General features: G+C 42.3%; 3 protein-coding genes and 1 long non-coding RNA gene across 8 annotated transcripts; 2 read left to right on the forward strand and 2 right to left on the reverse strand.

The window, feature by feature from the left end:
- The first annotated feature begins 179 nt into the window (after positions 1–179).
- Positions 180–7914, forward strand: plekhb2 (pleckstrin homology domain containing, family B (evectins) member 2). Of its 2 annotated transcripts, none has more exons than XM_061825880.1 (8): positions 180–318; positions 919–966; positions 2244–2396; positions 2484–2586; positions 4363–4402; positions 4664–4750; positions 4858–4972; positions 6273–7914. In XM_061825880.1, exons 2-8 carry the CDS (start codon positions 930–932, stop codon positions 6407–6409), a joined length of 672 nt encoding a protein of 223 aa, XP_061681864.1. In that variant the 5' UTR covers positions 180–318; positions 919–929; the 3' UTR covers positions 6410–7914. The 2 variants fall into 2 exon arrangements, with proteins under 2 accessions (XP_061681864.1, XP_061681866.1); XM_061825882.1 differs by lacking the exon at positions 180–318 and adding an exon at positions 353–619.
- Positions 7915–8910: 996 nt separating this feature from the next.
- LOC133503882 (vacuolar protein sorting-associated protein 4B-like) lies at positions 8911–19544 on the reverse strand. Of its 2 annotated transcripts, XM_061825866.1 has the most exons (12): positions 19517–19544; positions 18627–18708; positions 17681–17792; positions 17377–17521; positions 14828–14886; positions 14640–14759; positions 14412–14568; positions 13456–13604; positions 13095–13176; positions 12022–12241; positions 11791–11931; positions 8911–10208 (listed from the first exon to the last, which is right to left on the reverse strand). In XM_061825866.1, the coding sequence occupies exons 4-12, from the start codon at positions 17490–17492 to the stop codon at positions 10107–10109; spliced, it is 1146 nt and encodes a 381-aa protein (XP_061681850.1). In that variant the 5' UTR covers positions 17493–17521; positions 17681–17792; positions 18627–18708; positions 19517–19544; the 3' UTR covers positions 8911–10106. The 2 variants fall into 2 exon arrangements, with proteins under 2 accessions (XP_061681850.1, XP_061681849.1); XM_061825865.1 differs by lacking the exons at positions 18627–18708; positions 19517–19544 and adding an exon at positions 18476–18620 and having other exon boundaries at positions 8913–10208.
- On the forward strand, positions 10467–12167 carry LOC133503895 (uncharacterized). Its single transcript, XR_009795860.1, has 3 exons — positions 10467–10765; positions 11781–11940; positions 12032–12167. It is a non-coding gene; the product is annotated as an uncharacterized LOC133503895 (long non-coding RNA).
- A 69-nt stretch (positions 19545–19613) lies between the features above and the next one.
- On the reverse strand, positions 19614–21634 carry LOC133503886 (gastrula zinc finger protein XlCGF17.1-like). Of its 3 annotated transcripts, XM_061825875.1 has the most exons (3): positions 21227–21634; positions 20120–20896; positions 19614–19633 (listed from the first exon to the last, which is right to left on the reverse strand). In XM_061825875.1, the coding sequence occupies exons 1-3, from the start codon at positions 21348–21350 to the stop codon at positions 19629–19631; spliced, it is 906 nt and encodes a 301-aa protein (XP_061681859.1). In that variant the 5' UTR covers positions 21351–21634; the 3' UTR covers positions 19614–19628. The 3 variants fall into 3 exon arrangements, with proteins under 3 accessions (XP_061681859.1, XP_061681858.1, XP_061681857.1); XM_061825874.1 differs by lacking the exon at positions 19614–19633 and having other exon boundaries at positions 20059–20896; positions 21502–21634; XM_061825873.1 differs by lacking the exon at positions 19614–19633 and having other exon boundaries at positions 20059–20896.
- Positions 21635–22490: the final 856 nt, after the last annotated feature.

Below are 22490 nucleotides of genomic sequence, written 5' to 3' on the forward strand. Positions count from 1 at the left end.
CAAAAAAAAATGAGGCCAAAGATCCTCTGTAAAAAGTTTGATGTAATTCTCCTTTCACATCGAAATTTAATTAACGTTGTACACTCGCGACTAATTAATTATTTCTGTTGTGAGCATTTAAATCGCAATTAGCCCACATAGTAGAATCTTTTAAATCCTCGCACGAAGGTGCATTTCAAATTTTGCTAAACAATTTGTCTTACATTTTTCGTCCGAAGGAGGGCATCTTTCTGATTATTTTGAAAAACCCATCTCACTTCCGCCTCTCGATTTCAAGTTGAAAGCCTCCATAACATTTCCACAACCACAACAAAGCAGGCAAGTGCGACTTTTTCCTTTCATTAATAACGACACATTTTGAATACTTCGAGAACATTCCGGTGGCTTTAAACGCTCATACGCGCGTAGGCCGGTCAAACCGACGCGAACGTTGACGAAGTGGTGTGTCGTCATGGTCTTGCGTTTAAACTGCTTTCGTAGGAAGTGCACGGAGCAGTTTGTACTTAATAAAATCAGTTTAGTATTCATATTTGTACCCGTGAGTTAATAATAGTAATAAATCAGATCTAGTTACAGGGTACACATGGGTTGCGTAAAGGCTACTGCAGTTGGTCACGAGGTTTGTTTGGACACACCACACCCGTCATCACGTCCACAGTACAGACTGACCCAGTGTTTCTCAACCTTTATTGAGCCAAGGCACATGCAGTATTTTGTATTTGTACAACTCTTTCAAAACTATCACACGCACAAAAAATGGATACACAGGCTAATTGACATCAAGAGCTTTTAATTGCTTTGCCTGTCACTATACGTCACTTGTATGGATAGATGACCAAAGGGACTTTATTTTGGAGATAAATTAAATCAAAGTGGACAATTTCTTTGCACTGGTTGACTTTTTTTTTTTTTTTCCAGGTGCCTCCAACATGGCTATGATGAAAAGTGGCTGGCTCCACAGGCAAAGTGAGTACTGTCACAAATTTGAAAAAAGGAACTGCAAATCAGATAGTTTCCATCCACCCTTAAAGGTCCACTGTCATGAAATGCATGATTTTTAGCATGTTATTAATGGAAAAACGGCAGCCGACATGGAGTCATCCGTTTTTTTCACCACAAAACATGATTTCGACGTATATGGCTTTTTGTAACTACCACCATGAAAATCCTCTCAAGGGATTTGTTTTTGAGAAGAACCAGGAAGTGACATACTGGGCAGTAGCGCACTCAAGCGGTCTCTTCTGTTTCTACTGGTTTTACCTGCTGGAAGGTAGCTCGTTGTTCTTTCGTGTTAGCCACAATGCCGGCTCGTTGTATTGCTGGATATTGCTCGAACGCTCGGGGAGGATGGATTCGCTCTTCATACTTTTCCAAAAGACCCGGTTTGTCGTGAAAAATGGATTGCACGGGTGCAAAGGACGAGAGCTTCGTGGGTTCCAAATGACGGGTAGGTGTGTATACAACTACTAAAAGAAAAAAAAAATAGTTTGGGGGGGGCGTAATCTGTAAATAGGGTGTGCTAAAAGTGTCGATGTGGACTTCAGAAGGCTTCCGTGCAGCAGCCGCTGAAGGACTGCCTCCGCCACTGGCTTTGTTGACACGATTTCGGCCGGGATGGCTCATCTCCGCCGCGGAGGAGGATCGGACGGGGAGGCGGTTTGGCCGTGGTGTTTTCGTCGCTCGTGGGCGGCATTCTTTCTATCACCCCCGCGTGCAGGTGGATCGGACGGGGAGGCGGTTTGGGTCCATGCGGTTTGGTCGTGATCCGCATATCATCTAAATGTGGTTCGAAACGGTAGGGTATTATTGCCCCCGTCACTTCACACGTTTGTGAGATGTTCTTTTCTTCGAAAAGAGCTTCCGTGTCAGAAGGGGCGTGTCCCAGTGTGATGTCACGGACAGAACATCCAGCCAATATGGCGTCCACTTGGATGTCGAATGAGACTTCCGCAACTTTGCTTTGGATGACGTGCTCTCCGCTCATATATATATTTTTATATAGACATTGGATTGAATAATGTTATATGTAGTTTTCATTACAATATCTATTTTAGAATGTTTATCGGGATGACACTTGACCTTTAAATTACGTTGTGCTGATTCGTAAGGAGAAGAAAGAAAATCGTTGGATTCTAAAAATATCTTCTGCAATTCTGAAGTGACAACATGGACTCCATAAGCAAAACAGCAATAATGGTAAATGAAATGTTAAGTTCCCACCGACGGTCCGACCTCCTCGGCAGGTACCATCCTGCGGCGCTGGAAGAGGAACTGGTTCGACTTGTGGTCGGACGGCCGACTGGTCTTCTACAACGACCAGCAGCGCCGGGACATGGAGGACGACATCCACATGAAGGTGGACTGCATCAACATCCGCGGTTGCGCCGCGTGTCAAGGTGGCGTTTCTTCGAACACTGCGGATGTCCCGGCGGTGATGTTTTTGGTCCACAGCGGCTCTTTTCTGTCTCTTTTCGGCGCCGCAGAGTTGAACCCTCCGGACGGGAAGACCCGCGACGCTTTGTTGCAGATCGTGTGCAGGGACGGGAGGGTGATCAGCCTCTGTGCGGACAGCGCCGATGACGCCCTGTAAGACATTTTTGATATTGTGTGCTATTTTGTTATGAAATCACGTTGTCAGGTGACTCTTCAGTTCACATCGGGAATGTTAAGGGAACAAAATGCACAAATCTTTTTTTTTTTCATATAAACAGGATGATATTTAAAATAAAACTGGACATCCTTCCATTTTCTTTGCCGCTTATCCTCACGAGGGTCGCGGGAGTGCTGGAGCCTATCCCAGCTGTCAACGGGCAGGAGGCGGGGTACACCCTAAACTGGTTGCCAGCCAATCGCAGGGCACATCGAGACAAACAACCAATCACCCTCAAAATCTCACCTAGGGGCAATTTAGAGTCTCCAATCAATGGAGGTTTTTGGGTCCAACGTTTTGTGCCATCAGAAAAAAAAGTTTCACAAGTGATGAAAAGGCCTATTTTCATCACACCTCTCAAAGTTCGTCCATCCATTTTCTTTGCGGCTTATCCTCACGAGGGTCGCGGGGCGTGCTGGAGCCTATCCCACCTGTCAACGGGCAGTAGGCGGGGTACAGCCCGAACTGGTTGCCAACCAATCGCAGGGCACATGTAGACAAGAGTCGTACTCACAATCACACCTTGGGGCAATTTAGAGTGTCACAATTAATGTTGCCTGTTTTTTGGATGTGGGAGGAAACTGGAGTGCTTGGAGAAAACTCATGCAGGCATGGGGAGAACATGTAAACTCCACACAGGCGGGGCCGGGATTGAACCCAGGACCTCAGAACTGTGAGGCCAACGCTTTCCAGCTGCTCCACCGTGCCTAAAATAAAACTGCTAGTGGCAAATTATCCAAGGAAAAAAAAAAAAAAACAATTGTCAAATAAACAAAATGTACACAATACGATGCATTAAAAGTACAATAAGTATTTAATACAATTGCAACAGTTTTTTCTTTTTTAGGGAAGTTCAATGTGAGTACTTCCTTTCCTTCCCTCCACCCCCCCCCAATTTAACTTCATCTGTGCAATTCAATTTCAAAATGACTTTTATTGACATACTGCCAAAATCATGTCGCTAGTCTGACATCCGCTAGCCAGAGGCTGAAGCGTATTGTTTGCTCACAGCGCAGATTCGGCAAACCTGTTTCACGAGGAAACGCGATACCATATCTTTCCTGGAAAATCGGAATATGAATACAGGGAGTCCTCGGTCTACGACTTGAGATCCGTTCCGAGAGTAGCGACTTCACTGGAATTTCGACTTAAGTCGGATTCCGCCATTAAAGTCGGATTTTCCATCAAAATACTTTGCATAAAAAACAAATACATTGAAATAAATAAGATGGCGTACTTAGCATTACTGCTGAAAGGTGGATGGTGAAGGAACCTGGTCCTCAATCCTCTCCATCCCGACAAGTACCAAAGAACTTTGTTTTGTGATCGTTGTATCCGACAGAGGAACGGAACCCTTCATAACATGCGCTAAAATACAGGCTTTATCTTTAATAATTGTCACCACCGACTAAAGCCTTGGTGTCTCTCCTTTCTCCAATCGTTTTATGATCGTGAGATTGATTTTCTTATGGCTGCAGAAGGATTGCTAAAGGGCACGGATTTCTTCTTTGGAGCGATAATGTCGAAAAAGGAGGGCGAAAAATGCAAAGATACTCTCGGCGCACAAACACGGACGGGCATTAGCCAGACAAAATGGCGGCCGTTGCCAAGTTGAAACGTCTCAGGTTGAGGACTCCTTGTACATCCATAGTACTTTTTACTTTTTAGATTTTTTTTTTCCTTTTTTTAATGGATTCTACTCTTTATCACAGGGCGTGGACCATGGCACTCCAGGATGCCAGAATTAATACGGTGAGATTCTGCTATAGTTTTTTTCATACATTTTTCACTGATCCCCCTAATCATCATTGAGAGGTGCCTCACAGACAATTTACCATATTTCAAACACACACCCCAAAAATAGTTTGTTTTTTTTTTTCAACAGAAAACTGCGCTATGGAGAGATCACTACATACTGCAAATGCCAGTCAAGATGAAAATATTTGCTAAACTGATCCCGCCTAATTTGCATAAGTTTGCATTTGATCAACTTTTCTTTTTTTTTTTTTTTAGATGGTCGCAAATCCTCAGGCGGCGTTAACGCCGGAGGTGATGGACCCGGCTCCACCGCCGTACTCGGAATATGCCCCCCCACCTCAGGTGAAGACAGAATTGAAGTCGTTAAATGATCGCATTATCCATGGGCGCTTACAAGAGCTCTCATGGTTCATTTTTTTTTTTTTTTTTTTTTTTATGTTTTATATCAGTTCTACACTCAGGGCCAGTACGGAGATTACGTCGCCGCTTCTCCGCAAGCGACGCAGATCGTGTATGCTGCCGACGGGCAGCCCTACGCGGTCGCATATCCTTATCAGTATCCAGGTAAGACACTTTTTTTGTTTTGTTTTTTTAGCAACGAAATACATGGGGTGACATACGAAAAGTGCAGTGGAACCACTAAAATGGATGAAAGAGTCCCAGTCGTGAAGGGGTCCATCCATTCATTTTCTTAGCCGCTTATCCTCACGAGGGTCGCGGGGAGTGCTGGAGCCTATCCCAGCTGTCACCGGGCAGGAGGCGGGGTACACCCTGAACTGGTCACCAGCCAATCGCAGGGCGCATCCAGACAAACAGCCGCACTCGCAATCACACATGGGGGCAATTTAGATTAATTTAAATTTAAATTTACAATTCATAACAGAGTTCAAAATTGGCTACAATCTATTTATTTACTCATTATTTGTTCAGGTAAGGCAATTGAGAGCAGATTGTATGTATGCGCAAAAAGTAAATTTGTTGATACGAAATGGTATTTTGCACATGCCAGGAAGTGCAATCGTCTTACAGGGGATGTATAATAAAATAACACACTAATAAATATTTTGCTTACATTATGTAAAACAAGTTATTTACATTCTTTCAAACTTATATTAATACACAACATGGTGGTATTTTTCTTGTTGCTTCAAAGCATAACAAACATTTAAATTTTTTGTTGGGGGCCGGAACATATCAATGGCATTCCAGTTATTTCAAGGAAAATTGATTTGATAGTGTAAATTGATTTTTTTTTTTTTTTTAAAGGGGGGAAATTGCTTGGTCAAGCAACAAATCAAAGAGTCAAGCTACCAGTGTATTTTTGATAAAAGGGGATTTGTTTGATTATTATTTTTTTTTTTAAAGGGCTATTTTCATTATCAACAGATTTCAAACGATTCTGTTTAGACACTTTCTATAGTGAAAATGTATACCGTAATTTCCAGCCTATAAACCGCAACTTTTTTCACACGCTTTCAACTCTGCGGTTTATGCGGCGTTGCGGCTCATTTGTGCATTTTTTTTAACGGCCGCAAGGGGGTACTCGAGGGGAAAAGGTAAGCGTGAGACCGGTGGAATATATGTGCCGAGGAAGTGACTTTTACCGGTCCGCCCCTGTTAGCGCTGCGCTAGCGTGTTACTGCCGTGTCTCAGTGATTTTTACCAGTATGTTTTAATTTTTTTAACCGGCCGTGTTAGTGCGACGCTAGTGTTAGCCTTAGCACGTGTGGCGGTGCTAGCGTTAGCATTAGCACAGCGGCGCTAGCGTTAAATAATATTCCAACTAGGTGATGAAGCACAAATGGTAGACTTGTTCCATAAAGAATCAGTGTTCATTATTTTTTTTTAATTTGTTCCTTCGCAGGTGTCTACGGCGCGCCCGGCGTCAACCACGTGGTCATCCAGGAGCGCCAACGCGACAACGGCGGCGACGTGGCCATGGGCATGCTGGCGGGAGCGGCGACGGGTCTGGCGCTCGGCTCTCTCTTTTCCGTCTTTTAAGTAGTTTTGCACGTCGCCGTTGGTCCGCGACAGCAAACGTCACTTCCCGTGCACTCCACTTCACACCTTTTTGTGCAGCAATCTGCTTCCTCTCTGCCTACGACGCCTTCAGAACGGTCCGAAAATATTCAATTATCTTCCGTGCTTCCTCCAAAGCCTTCAAACGTGACGATGATGCTGCTGCTCGGTTTCTATCCCTCCATTTTCTGTTCCCACGAGGGTGGCGAGTGAGCCGTTGCCCGTCTAAACATACTGTAAGTGAGAGGCAGGTCCGGAGCTACCAAAAAAAGGTCGTCACAGCGTTTCACCCACCTTTTTTATGTTATTATAGGGTGTGGTGTTTTGAATTATGACACATTGACTAACCCATTTTTAAATAAGGCTGTCACAAAACAAAATGTGGAAAATGCAAAGCGCTGCGAATACTTTGCAGATGCACTGAACACTCCGGGACTGGCTGATGATGAAGAAATCCACGCAGAACATGCAAACCTTTCAGTGTGAACCAGAAGCAGTAACCGCTTTATCCGCTACGATTTAATTGCTTCTTCACTAGCATTTTTAAATTCATTGAATCGGACTGCGATCCATGGAGCTGTCGCCTCTGGCTCACAGTCAGCGGTTCTGAGTTCGAATCTCGGCTTCAATAATTGACGGGAGACAGTAGAGGCACCCGGAGAAAGCCCACACGGTATAAATTTGTTCCGACTGTCTTTCGTAAAGCCTCAAACACTTTAATGTTGTGTTAAAATTAACTCAACTTGTGGTTTTCGTGACTCTTGTTGCCGCCACTGGTATCCTTTTGTGGTTGCATGATTAAAAAAAAAAAAAAAAACTCACTTATTAAACTCATTCACGGTCATTGAAGGCTGTTTAATTCAAATATCCATGGTAATTAAAATGGAGGCCTGGCAGTGACTAACTGTAAATTGTATCACTCTTACTGTGTTTTGATTTTAGGAGCCATTTTTTATTGTTGTTATTGTTTTGGTCTGCTGTATCGTTATAATTGTGTCATTTTTGTTTGAAGAACATGAGACACCTTTTGATTTGGAATGTGGTCTCGATCACCTCGCTCAAATTGACGTACCGTAATTTCCGGCCTACAGAGCGCACCGGGTTATATACCTCACGCAGTACATCTGGAAAGGAAATACCATTTGGTACATACATAAGCCGCACCTGTGTAAAAGCCGCAAGTGCCCACATTGAAACGAGACATTTACAAAGACGGTACACAGGTTAACGCTAGCGTCGCTGTGCTAAGGCTAATGCTAGCGGTACACAGAGAGTTTTTAAATACCTTATCTTAGCTTAACATAGCAACAATATGGTAACACAACCAGGGCTGGTTAAAACAAACAAACACCTGCAGCAGCTACACATTAAGAACACGGTAGGACAGCACTAACAGGGCCGGTTAAAAAAATAAAAATCATACCTAAATCACTGACAGATGGCAGTAACACAGCAAAAACACGCTAGCGCAGCCCTAACACTGGCGCAGCCCTAACAGGGCCGCTTAAAAAAAAAAAAAAAACATCCCAGTAAAAATCACTGAGACGCGACAGTAACACAGCACCAACGCGCTGGCACAGCTCTAACACTAGCGCTAACAGTGCCGGTTAAAAAAAAAAACATACTGGTAAAAGTCGCCTCCTCCGCACACATATTCCACTGGTCTCTGTCTTACCTTTTCCGCTCGAGTGCCCCCGTTAGAAAAAGTGCGCAAATTAGCCACATCAAATCGCATAAGAAAAAAGTTGCGTTTTATAGGCCAGAAGTTACAGTAATCTGTAATCATTCACCTTCCATCCAAAGTTGCGCGGTAGGCTGCTCTGCAGTCTTTTAAGCCCGTGACTTTCTCATTTTTCCTCATGTTTTATTAGTTTCACAGAGGCGTGCAGCAAATACAGAAGTGAAGTGATTGTTTTGTTTTTGTTTCATACTGGCAGCTCCTATGCGTTTCATTCCATTCCATTTCATTTAGCTGATTTCATTTGTGTGGAGATCCAGTTGCATTTCTTTTCACACTTGTTAGACAATGTACTAATCCATAAATGTATTACGTTTCAGCTCTGTCTGACATTGACAAATTTGTTCTCAGTAAAAAGAAAAAAAAAAAAAATCAACTTCATTTATAGCACTAATGGAAGCAATGTGTGGAACTCAAGGATGTCATTTGCGAGCAAAGATGTCAAGCTAAATGTACTTCATTATAAATAACCCCAGATTTAAATGTGTAACTATTTAGCTGAGAGATGTATTTTAACAAATAAATGTGTTCACAATATCATGAATGAGTGCTAAGACTTTTGTTCAAAGAACGCATTGCGAGATTCTGCAAAAGTGCAAGATTTAACAAAAAAAAACAATTTAGCACTTCACTGCCACTTGTTAGCATCACAAGAATCTGCAAACAAAAGCTAGAGAAAAACAAAGATCACGACATTAACTATCAGTGTTCCCATACTCAAGGGAAATCTGGAAAAATAAGAAATATTATGGTAATTCCCGGCCTTCAAGCCTTGACTGTTTTCACAGTTGCTGCGCTAGTTAGCGTTAGCACCGCCACGTTAGCACCGCTGCGTTAGCATTAAACTCTTTCTTTTAAGACAGAGCTCTGGGTTCGATTACGAGCCAAGTCAAATGAATACACCCACTCACTTATAAAGACTGCAATATTACTTGTGATCTTTTCCAAGTAAAAGTACTCACCCTGCTTTAAATGCGCAGTATCGGCAACATTTCGCTGTAAGTCTGACATTGCGTCCTGCTCCGTCCAAAATTTTAATTCTTTGTACATATCCTTGCGTGAAATAGTTGAGACCTCTCTGTAGAACTCTCTTGGACAAGTCTGACGCATTTGGCAAAAAAATATACCCCAATGTTATCTGGAATATAAGATAGAGGATCGACTTCAAACATGTTCTGTTCAGTCGCCATTTTAGAAGCTTGTGGGACACGGCGAAGGGGGCGGAGCTTAAGATCGCCACCGGGAACCTCCATAGTCGGCCTGACCATCGTCGGCATATCAAGCACCTGGCTGTTATTTGAACGATAACATCTTGCAGCAACATAGTGAGGAAAAAAAATAAATAGATACTACAACATAATTGATGGAATCGCGAGGTAAAATTTGAACTCGTTTGAAAATGAACTTCAAACAAGCATCTGCACGCATGTATGCAGTTGTGGAGAGTCTTGCCTTTGGAACAGACCCCGCATTACAATTTATGACTGTTCTGTGAGAGAAAAATTAATTAAAGGTATTCACAGTGTCATGAATTGACAATTTATTACAGACTTTTGTTCACAGAACACATTTTAGGATACAACAAAAGTGCAAAACGAGAGAATATTTCGGTAAGTTGATTTTGGCACACACACAAAAAAAAAAGGGAAAATATCTCGGTCTGAAAAAAACCAACTCCCCGTGTTCCCGCAGTCAAGGCAAATATGGAATACAAAATTTTCATTCAATAACTGTCGCAATTAAAAATGCTTTTATAATCAAGGCATTATATTCCGGGTTCCTGGATAAATGGAAAGCTGTGAGCGCTACGATAAAAACAAGATGGGAAATAAATATGAACGATAAAGAGCATCAATGTAAACACATGATCAGTGATTGCAGTCTAATAAGATCTTCATGTTTGACCTGTCGTTTGATAGACGCCGATGAGAAATGGAGCGATCAGCCCTCTTGACCAAAATCCTCGGTAAACTTGGTCAGCTTGTGCAAGTCGTCGTCGTTGACGGTGGGCTTGATGTTGGACAGCGAGCGCAGCATGTCGGCCTACGGGGATAGCGCAGAAAGCAAAAGGACGCCCCAAAAGATGACAAGGGGGGCAAAGCAAAAATTCAGTTTGTTCCCTTCTGTTTATGACGCTGGCACTGATCATTTATTGTATATAACTGTTTGGTTTAGAAAGATTTTTTTTTAAAATGCGACATTTTTCACACGCTTTTAACCCTGCAGTTTATGCGACGATGAGGCTAATTTGTGCATTTTTTCTAACAGCCGCAAGGGGCCACTCACGCGGAAAAGGTAAGAGTGAGAATGGTGGAACACATGTGCCAAGGAAGTGACTTTTACCGGTATGGTTTTTTTTTTAACCGCCCTTGTTAGCGCTGTGCTACCATGTTGCTGCTGTGTCTGTGATTTTTACCAGTATGTTTTTTTTTTCCTAAGCTGCTCTGTTAGCGGCGCGCTGGCATCAGCGTGTTTCTGCTTTGTTACTGCCGTGGCTTTTTTTTTTTTTTTTTTTTACCAGCATGTTTTTTTTTGTTAACCAGCTTTGTTCATGCTACCGTGTTGTTGCTATGTTAAGAGCTCGAACTCGAGCGGAAAAGGTAAGAATGAGACCATATATGTGCCAAGGAAGTAACTTTTACCGACCCTGTTAAGGATGCACTAGCGTTAGCGCTGTGCTAGTGTGTTGCTTCTGTGTTACTGCTGTGTCTCTGTGATTTTTATCGGTATGTTTTTCTTTTCAACCGGCCCTGTTAGCGGCACGCAAGTGTTACCGCCGCGCTAGCATCAGCGTGTTGTTGCTGTGTCTCTGTGATTTTTACCGGTAAACCTCTTTTCAACCGGCCCTGTTAGCGGCACACTACAGTTACCGGCGCACTAGCATCAGTGTGTTGCTGCTCTGTTACTGCCGTGTCTCAGTGATTTAGATATGTTTTATTTTTAACCGGCCCTGTTAGCATCAGCGTGTTGCTGCTGTGTTACTGCCGTGGCTGTTTTTTTTTTACCGGTATATATATATTTTTTTTTTCAACCAGCTTTGTCCGTGCTACCGTGTTGTTGCTATGTTAAGAGCTCAAACCCGAGTGGAAAAGGTAAGAATGAGACCATATATGTGCCGAGGAAGTGACTTTTCCCAGCCCTGTTAGCACTGCGCTAGGGTTAGTGCTGTGCTAGCGCGTTGCTGCTGTGTTACTGTCGTGTCTCAGCGATAATTACTGGTAAGTTTTATTTTAACCGGCCCTGTTAGCGCTAGCATTAGTGCTATGGTTAAATTCTTTCTGTGTACCGCCTTTCTTTGTAAATATCTGTTGTTTCAATGCGAGTTTCAATGTGGGCACTTGCGGCTTTTACACAGCTGCGGCGTATGTACGTACCAAATGGTATTTCCTTTACAAAAGTACTCGGTGAGGCTTGTAACCAGATGCGCGCTGTAGGCCGGGAATTATGGTACATAATATAACATTCGGGTAATTCCATAGGTGCTGAAGTTGTATTGTCACACTTGGTTACAGTAAGTTGAGAACGGCTTGGGCCAGTGGTGTCAAACTAATTTCAGGCCGTGTTTGACACCACTGACGTCGGCAATTGAAATAAAAAATGCTCATCATCGGGCAGGAATCGTTACCATGGAGACAACGGGCTCGAGAAGGTTTTCCCCGGGGACGTCCATCCACGTCATGGCTACCGCGCCGGGGTCGCCCGGAGAGCACGGCGTGAGCAGGTCGTCCGTGACGACGTCGGGCTTGTTCCACGACGAGCCGCGGACCTGCAACCGGTGCGTGTGGGCCGACGTCAGGAGTGAAATACGAAGTTTCAAGTATATTAGGAAGCCTGATCGTCTTCAGCGGGTCTTCACCTTTTTGAAGTGGGTGGCCGACTGGACCTTCCTGACGGGCTGCATGAGGGCGTCCCTGACGATGACGCTGATGTCGGCCCCCGAGTAGCCCTCCGTCTTCTTCCCCAGAGTGACGAAGTCGGCCTCCGTCAGCTCGTTGGGCGTGGAGCCCAAGTGCAGCTTGAACATGAAGGAGCGGGCCGCCTGCTCCGGAAGGGGGATGTAGATGCGCTTTTCAAACCTAAAAAAATAAAATTAACTAAAATGCATATTCATTCATTCAAAAAAAAAAATAAATAAAATTATTGTGTCTAATGCACACCCATGTATAAACGTCGACCTCAAAATTCTCCTTTATAACCCATTTGCTTCTACCAATGAAGTTATTAACTGTATTTTGGCATCTATTTCATAAAATTATTCTGAAGTTTTATTTGAACACCTCATGTTTTTTTTATATTTAGTTGCTCTTATTTTGCACTTCACAGTCCTACTTTTATTTAGTAAATGAGAAAACACACAGTTATGCTCATATTTTAGATTACCCAGCCATAATTTCTAAAATGGATGCAATTCTTTCAAGAAAACATGAAGGACCAGACGAAACACATTTTATTTTATTTTAACGGGATTCAAATTGAACTGTCGAGCATTTCAGAAAAGCATCGTCATGAAATCTACCATAACCATTAAGAAATGAATGATAGTTGTTGCTCAGTCATAAGTTTTATTAAATTAAAAAAAAAAAAAAACAATAATCCACAAATTTATCACCATGTTATGCAAACGTATGACCAGAACGATACACATACGCAGTCATACGTACCGTCATATTACAATGAAAGCATGGGCTACACCTTTCTCGTAACCTCTACGTGGCGGTGGCATATTAGAATGAAAGTTTACAGCTTTTTCATAACAGCTCGATGGCGGCATACATTTATAATATGTGAATGTTTTATTTCATTTTCACTTATATCCACTCTTGACTTTGGATATCTTTGGGGAGGAAAAATGTGCATTACGTAAAATACAGTAAATTCCAGTAACAATCACAATCGTAGCCCCGCTGAAACGTAACAAGGTTTACCGACCTTCTCCTGATGGCCGAGTCCAAAGTCCACGGTATATTGGTTGCTCCTAGGACAAGGATTCCCTCGTTATCATTCCCGACACCTGCAAGGAGGAAAGAATTTCCACACAAATTAATGCATCTTGATGATGCATTAGTAAGACTCAAATTCTATTTCCCCATTGAAATAAATGGAAAGGCTATTAATGTGTTGAAGCCAAAAAAAAAATAAATAAAATGAATGTGTCATTGTTTTTTGAAAAAGAAAAGTACCACTCGGTAATAGAATCACAGATTTACATATGTGTATGTTTTGAGCGTGGAAAAGCGCCAAGAGGAGGAAAAGCCATGGCGGGGAGCGCGGGTGCTGTATTTGTTCTCACCCTGCATCTGGACCAGGAACTCGGTCTTGATCCTGCGCGCTGCTTCACTCTCGTTCTCGCTGCGGGAGCCGCACAGCGAGTCGATCTCGTCGATGAAGATGATGGAGGGTTTGTGTTCTCTGGCCAGCGAGAACAGGTTCTTCACCAACCTTCAAGGAACAGCAACCAATTCGTTGTTTCCGTGTAATTCCGTAATTTCCGGCCAATATGACGCGACTTTTTTCACACGCTTTCAATCCTGCGGTTTATGAGGTGATGCGGCTAATTTGTGCATTTTTTTCTAACGGCCGCAAGGGGGCACTCGAGCGGAAATGGTAAGAGTGAGACATATTTTCCACCATATGTGCCGAGGAAGTGACTTTTACCGGTATCTTTTTTTAGTGCTGTGCTAGCGTGTTGCTGTTGTGTTACTGCCGTGTCTCCATAATTTTTATCGGTAGGTTTTTTTTTAACTGGCCCTGTTAGCACCACGCTAGCGTTAGTGCCGTGCTAACATTGGCGCCGTGGTAGCATTAGCGCCGCGCTAGCTGTTGCTGCTGTGTTTCTGCTACATCTCAGTGATTTAGGTATGTTTTTTGTTTTTTTTTTTAAACGCTTGTTAGTTTTGTGCTACCGTGTTGCTACTGTGGCTATTTTTTTTTTTAATGGTATGTTTTTTTTGTTTGTTTTTTTTTACCAGCCCTGTTCATGCTACCGTGTTGTTGCTATGTTAAACTAAGCTAAGCTGAGGTATTAAAACTTTGAAAACTCTTTCTGGGTACCGTCTTTCTTTGTAAATATCTCGTTTCAATGTGGCCACTTGCGGCTTTTACACACCTGCGGCTTACGTATGTGGCAAATGGTATTTCCTTTACAAATGTACCGGATGAGGCTTATAACCAGGTGCGCTCTGTAGGCCGGAAATTACGGTAATTGTGAGAAGAAATAAAGAAAAAAAAAATTGACGGCGGTCTCACTTTTCACTCTCGCCCAGCCACTTGGACACCAGGTCCGAGGAGGAGATGGAGAAGAAGGTGGAGTTGCCGGCCTCCGTGGCGACGGCCTTGGCGAGGTAGGACTTTCCGGTTCCCGGCGGGCCAAACAGGAGAATCCCACGCCATGGCGTTCTTTTTCCTGCACCGACGGTAAAAACTAGATCAGGATCTGAATATATTCGCTTTTTTTTTTTTTTTTTTTTAACGTACCAGTGAACAGATGAGGGAACTTAATAGGCAAGATGACCGCCTCCTTGAGAGCATCTTTGGCTCCTTCCAAGCCGGCGACGTCGTTCCACTTAATGTTTGGTTTCTCCATCACGATGGCGCCTGGAACCAAAACACTTTTTTGTTGATGACAATTAAACTTTTTTTTTTTGTCATTTCACATCATTCACCTGACAGCTGATTTTGGAACTTCTTTTTCTCGGAATCTTCCCCTTCGTCGCTTTCACTGCTGAAAAGACAACAAAGGCAGATTATTTTGTTTACTGTAGGAGTGATTTTTGTTGTTTCCACCTGATGTTGCTTACCGGTACGTTCAATATAATCCCTGTACTACTGTACTGCGTGCATATAGATAATCTACTGCTAGTTTTCATCAATGGATTGACAATAGATAGCACCGTGAATTACACGAGATTATAACAACACATTTTGATGAAATAAACTGATTAGATTATATGAATATTTAGTTTTGAAATTGAATGTCTATTGACCTCTTTAAAAATGTCGGTCTCAGTCTGTGCGCTGTCAATAAATTATGATTATGGTATTAGGTAACAACTACTACATACTTGGGTATAACAACTTAGTAAGTTATTTTAAGGTCTTGAGATTTCATCCCTAATCAAAGCCGCAACTTTATATCTGCGGGCATGACTGACCACACCCATACATTTTTCAATTGTGAGTGATTGAAGTGTGGTCGCCGCGAGATGTACGACAAAGAGGCCAGGCTATGCAGTGAACATTTCGTACACTGTCACGTGTGGATTTAGACTAACGTCCCTTTTGCTCAAACCAGCAAAACGCGACAAGGTAGTAGGTACAGCGTTTCAGACAATTTAAATACACACACGATAAAATAACAAACACAAAATAGAAGTTCAAAGACAGAGTAGTAGAGCCAAAATGGCGAATAGTCACCAACGTTGAACAAATGTTCCCAAACGGGCAAATGTTCTTTCCGGCGAATATTCCAAGTTTGCGAATGTTCCGGAAATGTCCAAATGTCCAAAGACGAAAGGCAGCAGGCGTCCGTGTACTTTGTCCCGAAGAGGCGGTGCGGTGTGAAGAAGCCCCGTTGACGGTCTCTCTCGTCCTTATGTAAGCACTCCTCGGAACGTTCCAGAATTCCGCAACATAACAACTTAAAAGTATTGATCGAGCAGGGGAAAGGGAGACAACAGCCTCTACTCCCGGGAAACGCACCAGTCGCCGATGCCAGTTGTGCGTGGAATCGTAGAAGTTCAAGTACTAAGCGACGCAGGGCAAGCCATGCAACTAGAAGTGGTTCAACATCCATCCATCCGTGCATTTTCTTAGCCGCTTATCCTCACGGGGGTTGCGGTAATGCTGGAGTCTATCGCAGCTGTCAACGGGCAGGAGGCGTAGAAGACCCTGAACTGGTTGACAGCCAATTGCAGGGCACATAGAGACAAACAGCTGCACTCACAATCACACCTAGGGGCAATTTAGATTTAGAATTAATGTTTCATGTTTTTGGGATGTGGGAGGAAACCGGAGTGCCCGGAGAAAATGCAAACTCCACACAAGCGGGTCCGGGATCGAACCCTGGACCTCAGAATTGTGAGGCCAACGCTTTCCAGCTGCTCCACCATTCCTTGCTTCTACATGTCATACATAAACAACTTGCTCAGTACTGACATTTTTCATGCCTTCACCATCATCACATCAACAACCCCGACTTCCACCAAGCCAAAGATCACGTCATTATCACTTGGACTCCGGCCACCCTGTTGGCTGTTCCAGCCAAAGGTTCAAATCTCAATGGACGTGTTTCTCCGTTTTCCCGATCAACCGACACTGCTATTTCTTCATCAGATGAGGATAAATCCGAGAAATCGGCGCTGTGATTGTGTAGGAATTGATCTGTAACCAAGCCTTTGTCTTTCACTTCCTGTTTTTTAAGTCACGTGATCTCGTAAAAATAATCAAAATGCTGCCGACCATACAAAAATGTAATTACAAGGAATACTCTGTTCTCGAACGTCTCCGTTCTGGATCGAATCGGTTTTTGAATGAAAATTTTGAGATTTTTTTTTTTTGCTTGCGTTTTCGAACGAAAATTGGTACTTGAACACCTGCGACAAAACCCGCAAATAACATAACACGCGCGGCCCGACCAGATGACCAACGTCGCGCGTTGTTATTGTGTATAACGCAGACGTGTAGTGGTACACACGCCTGACTTTGGTGCGGGCAGCGTGGGATCGATTCCCGCTCAGCGACGGCGTCGATATCTGCCCTGCGACCGACTGGCGACCAGTTCAGGGGTGCAGTCCGCCTCTCACCCGAAGCTAGCTTGGGATAGGCTACGGCTCCCCCGTGACCCTTGTAACGATAAGCAGCTTGGATAATAGATTTTTTTTTTCCCAAGAGTGGAGCTTCAAATCATTAAAATTGAAGTCAGCACACAGCCGGCAACATTTGAAGTGCCTGTGATTAACCCCAAATAAAGTTAAGCTGTTCTATGAGTCGAATTTATTTTTATAAAGTACACAATAAGCTGTCCTTTAAACAGGGGTGTGCAGACTTTTATATCTACTCTCACAGAGTGAGGTAAAAACAGTGACGGTAAATACAAACAGAAACTTGCACAGCGACTTATCTCAATACGCATTCCACATTCGCGTTCTATTCGTGCGCTTCGAGGACGTCGCAGGCGCCACGACAAACGCGGAACGTGACTCATCGCGCTCACCCTTTGCCGTTGGACTCCCTGACGGGTTTGGCGGGTGGCGCCCGCTCCTTCTTCTTCAGGTACTCCTTCAACTGCTCGGCCCGGCTCAGGTAGTCGCCGCACTTGGTTCGGATCATGTCGTTGGAGCGCTCGCCTTTGGTCTCATCTGCGGCGGGCACGAAGGGAGATGACGATTACGAGGGCGACGTGGAAAAATGATAAAAATGTTAAGATTATTGTGTCCATGCACACAATGCGGGGTTATTTTACAAATACCGAATTTCTCGACTTCTTCTCAGGTTGTACAAATTAAAAATTTGCTCACACTTGATGACGTGAAGGAAGTACTCCACGGCACTCTGATATAACCTGAGCGCCTCTTCATAGTTTTTGGCCGAATCCTCTTCGGCGGCTCTTTTGGCGAGATCGATGGCTTTCTGTCGAGATCAACGTGATTTAAGTTAAGGAATGAAGCGGAACGTGCCTGTTAAAAATTGCACAGCATTTAAATCATAAATGTAATTACAGCCTCATGCGACAATAAAATCATAAACTACTGATTGGTTTTAAACGTAGGTTATTCTGCTTTTATGTAGAATACATTTTAAGTGAGTTTTTAAAAAATTGCAATATTTTAGCACAATGTTCACGTTCAAACAGTGTTTAACTTTATTGTGGCTTGCAATAATGTTAAATATACTTTTTATGTAGGTTGCAATAATGTTAAATATACTTTTTAGTATTTGTTTTTGATGAACACTTGGGCTGACGCTACTCTATTGGTGATACATTTTATTGGTAATAATTGTGTTAATTGGAGAGTAAAGAACTTGTCGACGTGGCTCTTTATTTTTTTTTTTTTTAAATGGACGAAGAAACACTGGGAAAATAAAATAAACGACAAAATGCGGAACGAGTTCACGAGACAGTTTCCCAACTTATAACCAATTTCTTTGTTTATTGTTACTTCACTGTAACTTAATTACACGGTTTGCTTTTCACAAGCCCGATAAAAACAATTTAAAAATATTATGTATGAATATAAACACACAAATGAATGGAATGCGAAGCTTTTTTCCCCCCACTGTACAGTATTTCTTTCAATAAATATAATACTCACATTCAAATTACCACCGGCCATTGTAGTTGAGTATTTCGAAGAAACGTAATCACCTAAGTGTGTCGATTTTCCCGATTTTCTTGCAGACTTTTTCGTTCTCAACTTAAGACTTTTAGAATCGGTAAATGTCGGTTCCGCGTCGAAAACATACCTGACACTTCCGCGTTGGTCACGTGACAGTCTCGCCCTGATGTCGTAAAAGCGACCGCCAGTCAGGTACAAAAATCACCGATCTAAAAAATAATAATTAAAAAAAAAAAAAAAAAAAGACTGGATAACTCATACACATCGAGAGGTATGTCGATTGGTTGAAAATATTGGCCGCCATCTTGGTACTCCCAAAATGTGTGGACGACATGGTTTAAAGGATGGATTATGGTGGGGTTTTTCCTCAAAGTTTGGCATGTAGAATTAAAACTGGTCGTGTGAGCTTGACATATTTTCACTTCTGGTAACATGAAGGATTTTTGGTAAGCCAAAAAAAGGCTAACTGCAAAGGAAAGACATAGAACACAGTGACTACCAAGAAACCTTGCATATTACCTATGGCCCGATTTGCGTGACGTTATTCCCAAGATACGCTGTTAAGCAGTACCATCATAACACAGCAAAAAACTAAGCATTTTTTGTCATAAAAACATTAACTTTCAAGTCAAGCAGTTAGATATATCTATGTAAATAAGGACTCGCAGTGGGAAAATACTTGCTAAACGCATTGTTCATTTGCTGTATCTGCCATTTCCTATTTCAGACAGAAAATTTCAACTTGTTTCTTCGCATTTGAAAATCAAATTCAATCTGAAGAGTTGTGTATTATGAAATTCATCAAAAAATTCAGAGAAAATGTGTTTTCTTGCTGATCCACTGATTTGAGTTTGGCAAAATATTAACATCGCTTTTTCACGAAAAACTGTCGGCCGATAAAGGTGAAGCAGAGAATGAACAGTGAACAGCAACCGTAAACAAATCCTTGTTCAGAAAAAAAAAAAAAAACTTAACAAAAAAACTTTAACAGTGTCAAAGTAAATCTTTCTAACTCACCTGTGGAATCTTTTCTCACAGCCGCAAAACTTCGCTGCACAGGTCGGCATGGTTGTTTTGGGAGTATCAAGGTGGCGGATGGCGACTTCAGTTTTGGTGGCCAATGAACCATTCAGTCTTTTTTTTAGATCAGATACGAAGATCAAAACAAATACCAAAATAAACACTGAGAAGGGAACTAGACAACAGATAAGTACCGTAAGTCAAACATAATAGTAAAATATACTATTATTTCGACCAAACATATTTCGGAGATATGTCATCATTTGTTAACAAATCCTTCAAAAATAAATGTTCCTTGCTATTATCTACGATTTTTTTTACTCCGTTTTTCTTCTCAATGGAACGTATTTTCAAAAACTGCATTTTATCTGAAGAAGAAAAAAAAAAGTACGTACAAAGTTGCAGAACTTTTAAATCATATGGACCACTGACGGGCCCACTCTGTGAATTAAAAATAATAATAAAAGCTGATACACTGTCGACCCTCATGACCTTTTCCTTATTCAGTCGGGAATCAGTCAATGATTACCACCACAGCCTGAGTTTCTCCACTTTATTCTGGACCTTCATTGACCGCACACTAACCGAACGGCTTCTCACCGGCGTGCGTCCTGGTGTGCGCCGTTAAATTCGTCTTCTTCGCAAACCTTTTCCCGCAAACCGAGCAGGCGAAAGGTTTTTCGCCCGTGTGCGTCCTGGTGTGGATTTTCAAATCGCAACTTTGCACGAATCGCTTCCCGCACGCCGAGCAGGCGAAAGGTTTGTCCCCGGTGTGCGTTTTCGTGTGCTCTTTCAAATGCCCCCTCCTGGAGTACCTTTTGTCGCAAACCGAGCAGGCGAAAGGTTTTTCCCCGGTGTGCGTTTTTGCGTGTCGTTCCGAGCTCCCCTTTGTCGTGAACATTTTCCCGCAAACGGAGCAAATAAACGGCTTTTCCCCCGTGTGCGTTCTCGTGTGCGTGGTTAAATTAGTCTTTAAAGAGAACCTTTTCCCGCACACCGAGCAGGCAAAGGGCTTTTCTCCCGTGTGCGTTCTTGTGTGCGTCTTCAATAGCGACTTTCTGAAAAACGTCTTTTCACAGTAAGAACATTTGATGCTTTTTTTGTCACCTTTGGAGAGTTCATCATCATTAGAAGTGCGCGAGGTTACGTCGTCGCTATCCGAGAGTGGAGCTAAAAGGCCGTGCAAATGCGCTTCAGCTTCTTCGCTTTTCTCGACGACGACAGTCAACGGGAACTCCGCGTCATCCTCCCGCTCTTCGTCTTTAACGTGCGGCCAATCTGGGTCGCCTCCTTTTTCCGCGTCAGGTAAACGGGGCTCATCTTCGTCTTTGATGAACTTCAGCTCCTGCTGCTTAGGACGAAGACTTTCTCTGAGGTCTGAACAACACAAGAAGGCAAACAGTCATCATTTTGCTCAAGTCAAGCTTTGGTAAGGTAAAGTTTCATGCTGTGACTTGAATGCTGTGTATTAATGTCTCTACGTAATTTTTGGGAATGTTTACGACAGCTGTCACAGGATAAAATTCGAGCAGATTGTATGAAATGTGACAGAAGCAACAAATGAAATTAAAAAAAAAAAGGTTCGTGGAGATATATGGTAGTGATTTTGACCAGTCACGGAAGAAAACAAAAGGATTTGCACAAATGTGACTTATTACTAACTAGTTATAAGTTAGTTAGTAAACAAAAAAAAGTTAGTGACCAAACCTGCTACGCGGATTAACTCATCATGAGTGTGCTTGAAAACAGCGTTCACTCGCTGTCGCTCGTTCTCTTTTGTCCGTGAAATTTCCTCCTCGAACGCTTCTTCTTTCACACTTTTTGCACACATCGTGGCACGAAAATCTCGACAACTTTACGGTCACTCTGCTGAGAAATTCCTTTATAACTTGGCGTCTCTTTGGTAGCCGCTAGCAAGCTCTTGCTAAAGTCAACTAAACTAGGTCGACAAGCTTTAACGTGAATCAAATATTTATCCGTACAGGAATATGTAACGAATACTGTTTTAGTCCAGTAAAGCTGTGATGAATGAACCTCGGGACGTTCAGTGGACATTGAGGAAGACTTAGCTCCAGCGTGGACAAGCGTTATTTTGTGGTCCATCACAGCGTGCGATACGTCACTTCCTGTTTACGGGGCGGTGGGGGCATATAAAAATATACACAGGATACAGTATTAAGATTCATAGATAAGCGAGCGGGGGCAAAATGTCACGGGATTCGACGTTTGTGGAGGACCCGAAAATCAAAATAAGGATGACCTACACATTATGCTTGAAACTGTTGCTCAAAAGCCCGTGCAATTAAAACAAGGACTCGGAAGTAAGTTATCGCTATTAAAAAATATGTTTTTGAGTCGTTTTTAAAATATTCTGAATTGATATTACACGGTTAATCGTGAAAAAAAAGTTAATTTAATAAATTTGCACATTATATCTTATTTTCAATGTCTCTGTATTGCATTGCCCTTACCAATGTGGCCGCTACGTAGGCGCGTTGCTTTGCCGGTGCGTTTCTCATCAAACAATCCAAATTTAATCCCAAAAAATATTTTTAAAACGTTTGTAATTTTTATTTCAAGTGCTTTATTCAGCTGTAATTTTTTCCATTCAAAATAAATCCAACAACAAATGATTAACGAGAAAAATGAATAAAAAAAATTAATCACTCGTTTTATTCAACCAGTTTTATGAAGATATCGTCACATTGATGAAGCAAAATGTGTTTAATAGAAAAATATTCCTGATTATTTTGAATGTTTATTATTATTATTATTGTTATTATTATTTTTATTATCACTTTACATAATATTTCTTTCTTATAATTTTATATTATTATTGCCTTAATTGGAATTCACCAACTCTGATATTTAAAAGACGGACTTGTTCAAAAATGTTTTTTCAGTTTTAGATGATTAAAAGTAAATCAACTTACATACTGTTTAATTGTTTTTGTGTTTTGCACTTTACAAC

The sequence above is a fragment of the Syngnathoides biaculeatus genome, chromosome 7, assembly GCF_019802595.1.
Source record: "Syngnathoides biaculeatus isolate LvHL_M chromosome 7, ASM1980259v1, whole genome shotgun sequence".
In the NCBI taxonomy this organism is placed as follows: Eukaryota; Metazoa; Chordata; class Actinopteri; order Syngnathiformes; family Syngnathidae; genus Syngnathoides; species Syngnathoides biaculeatus.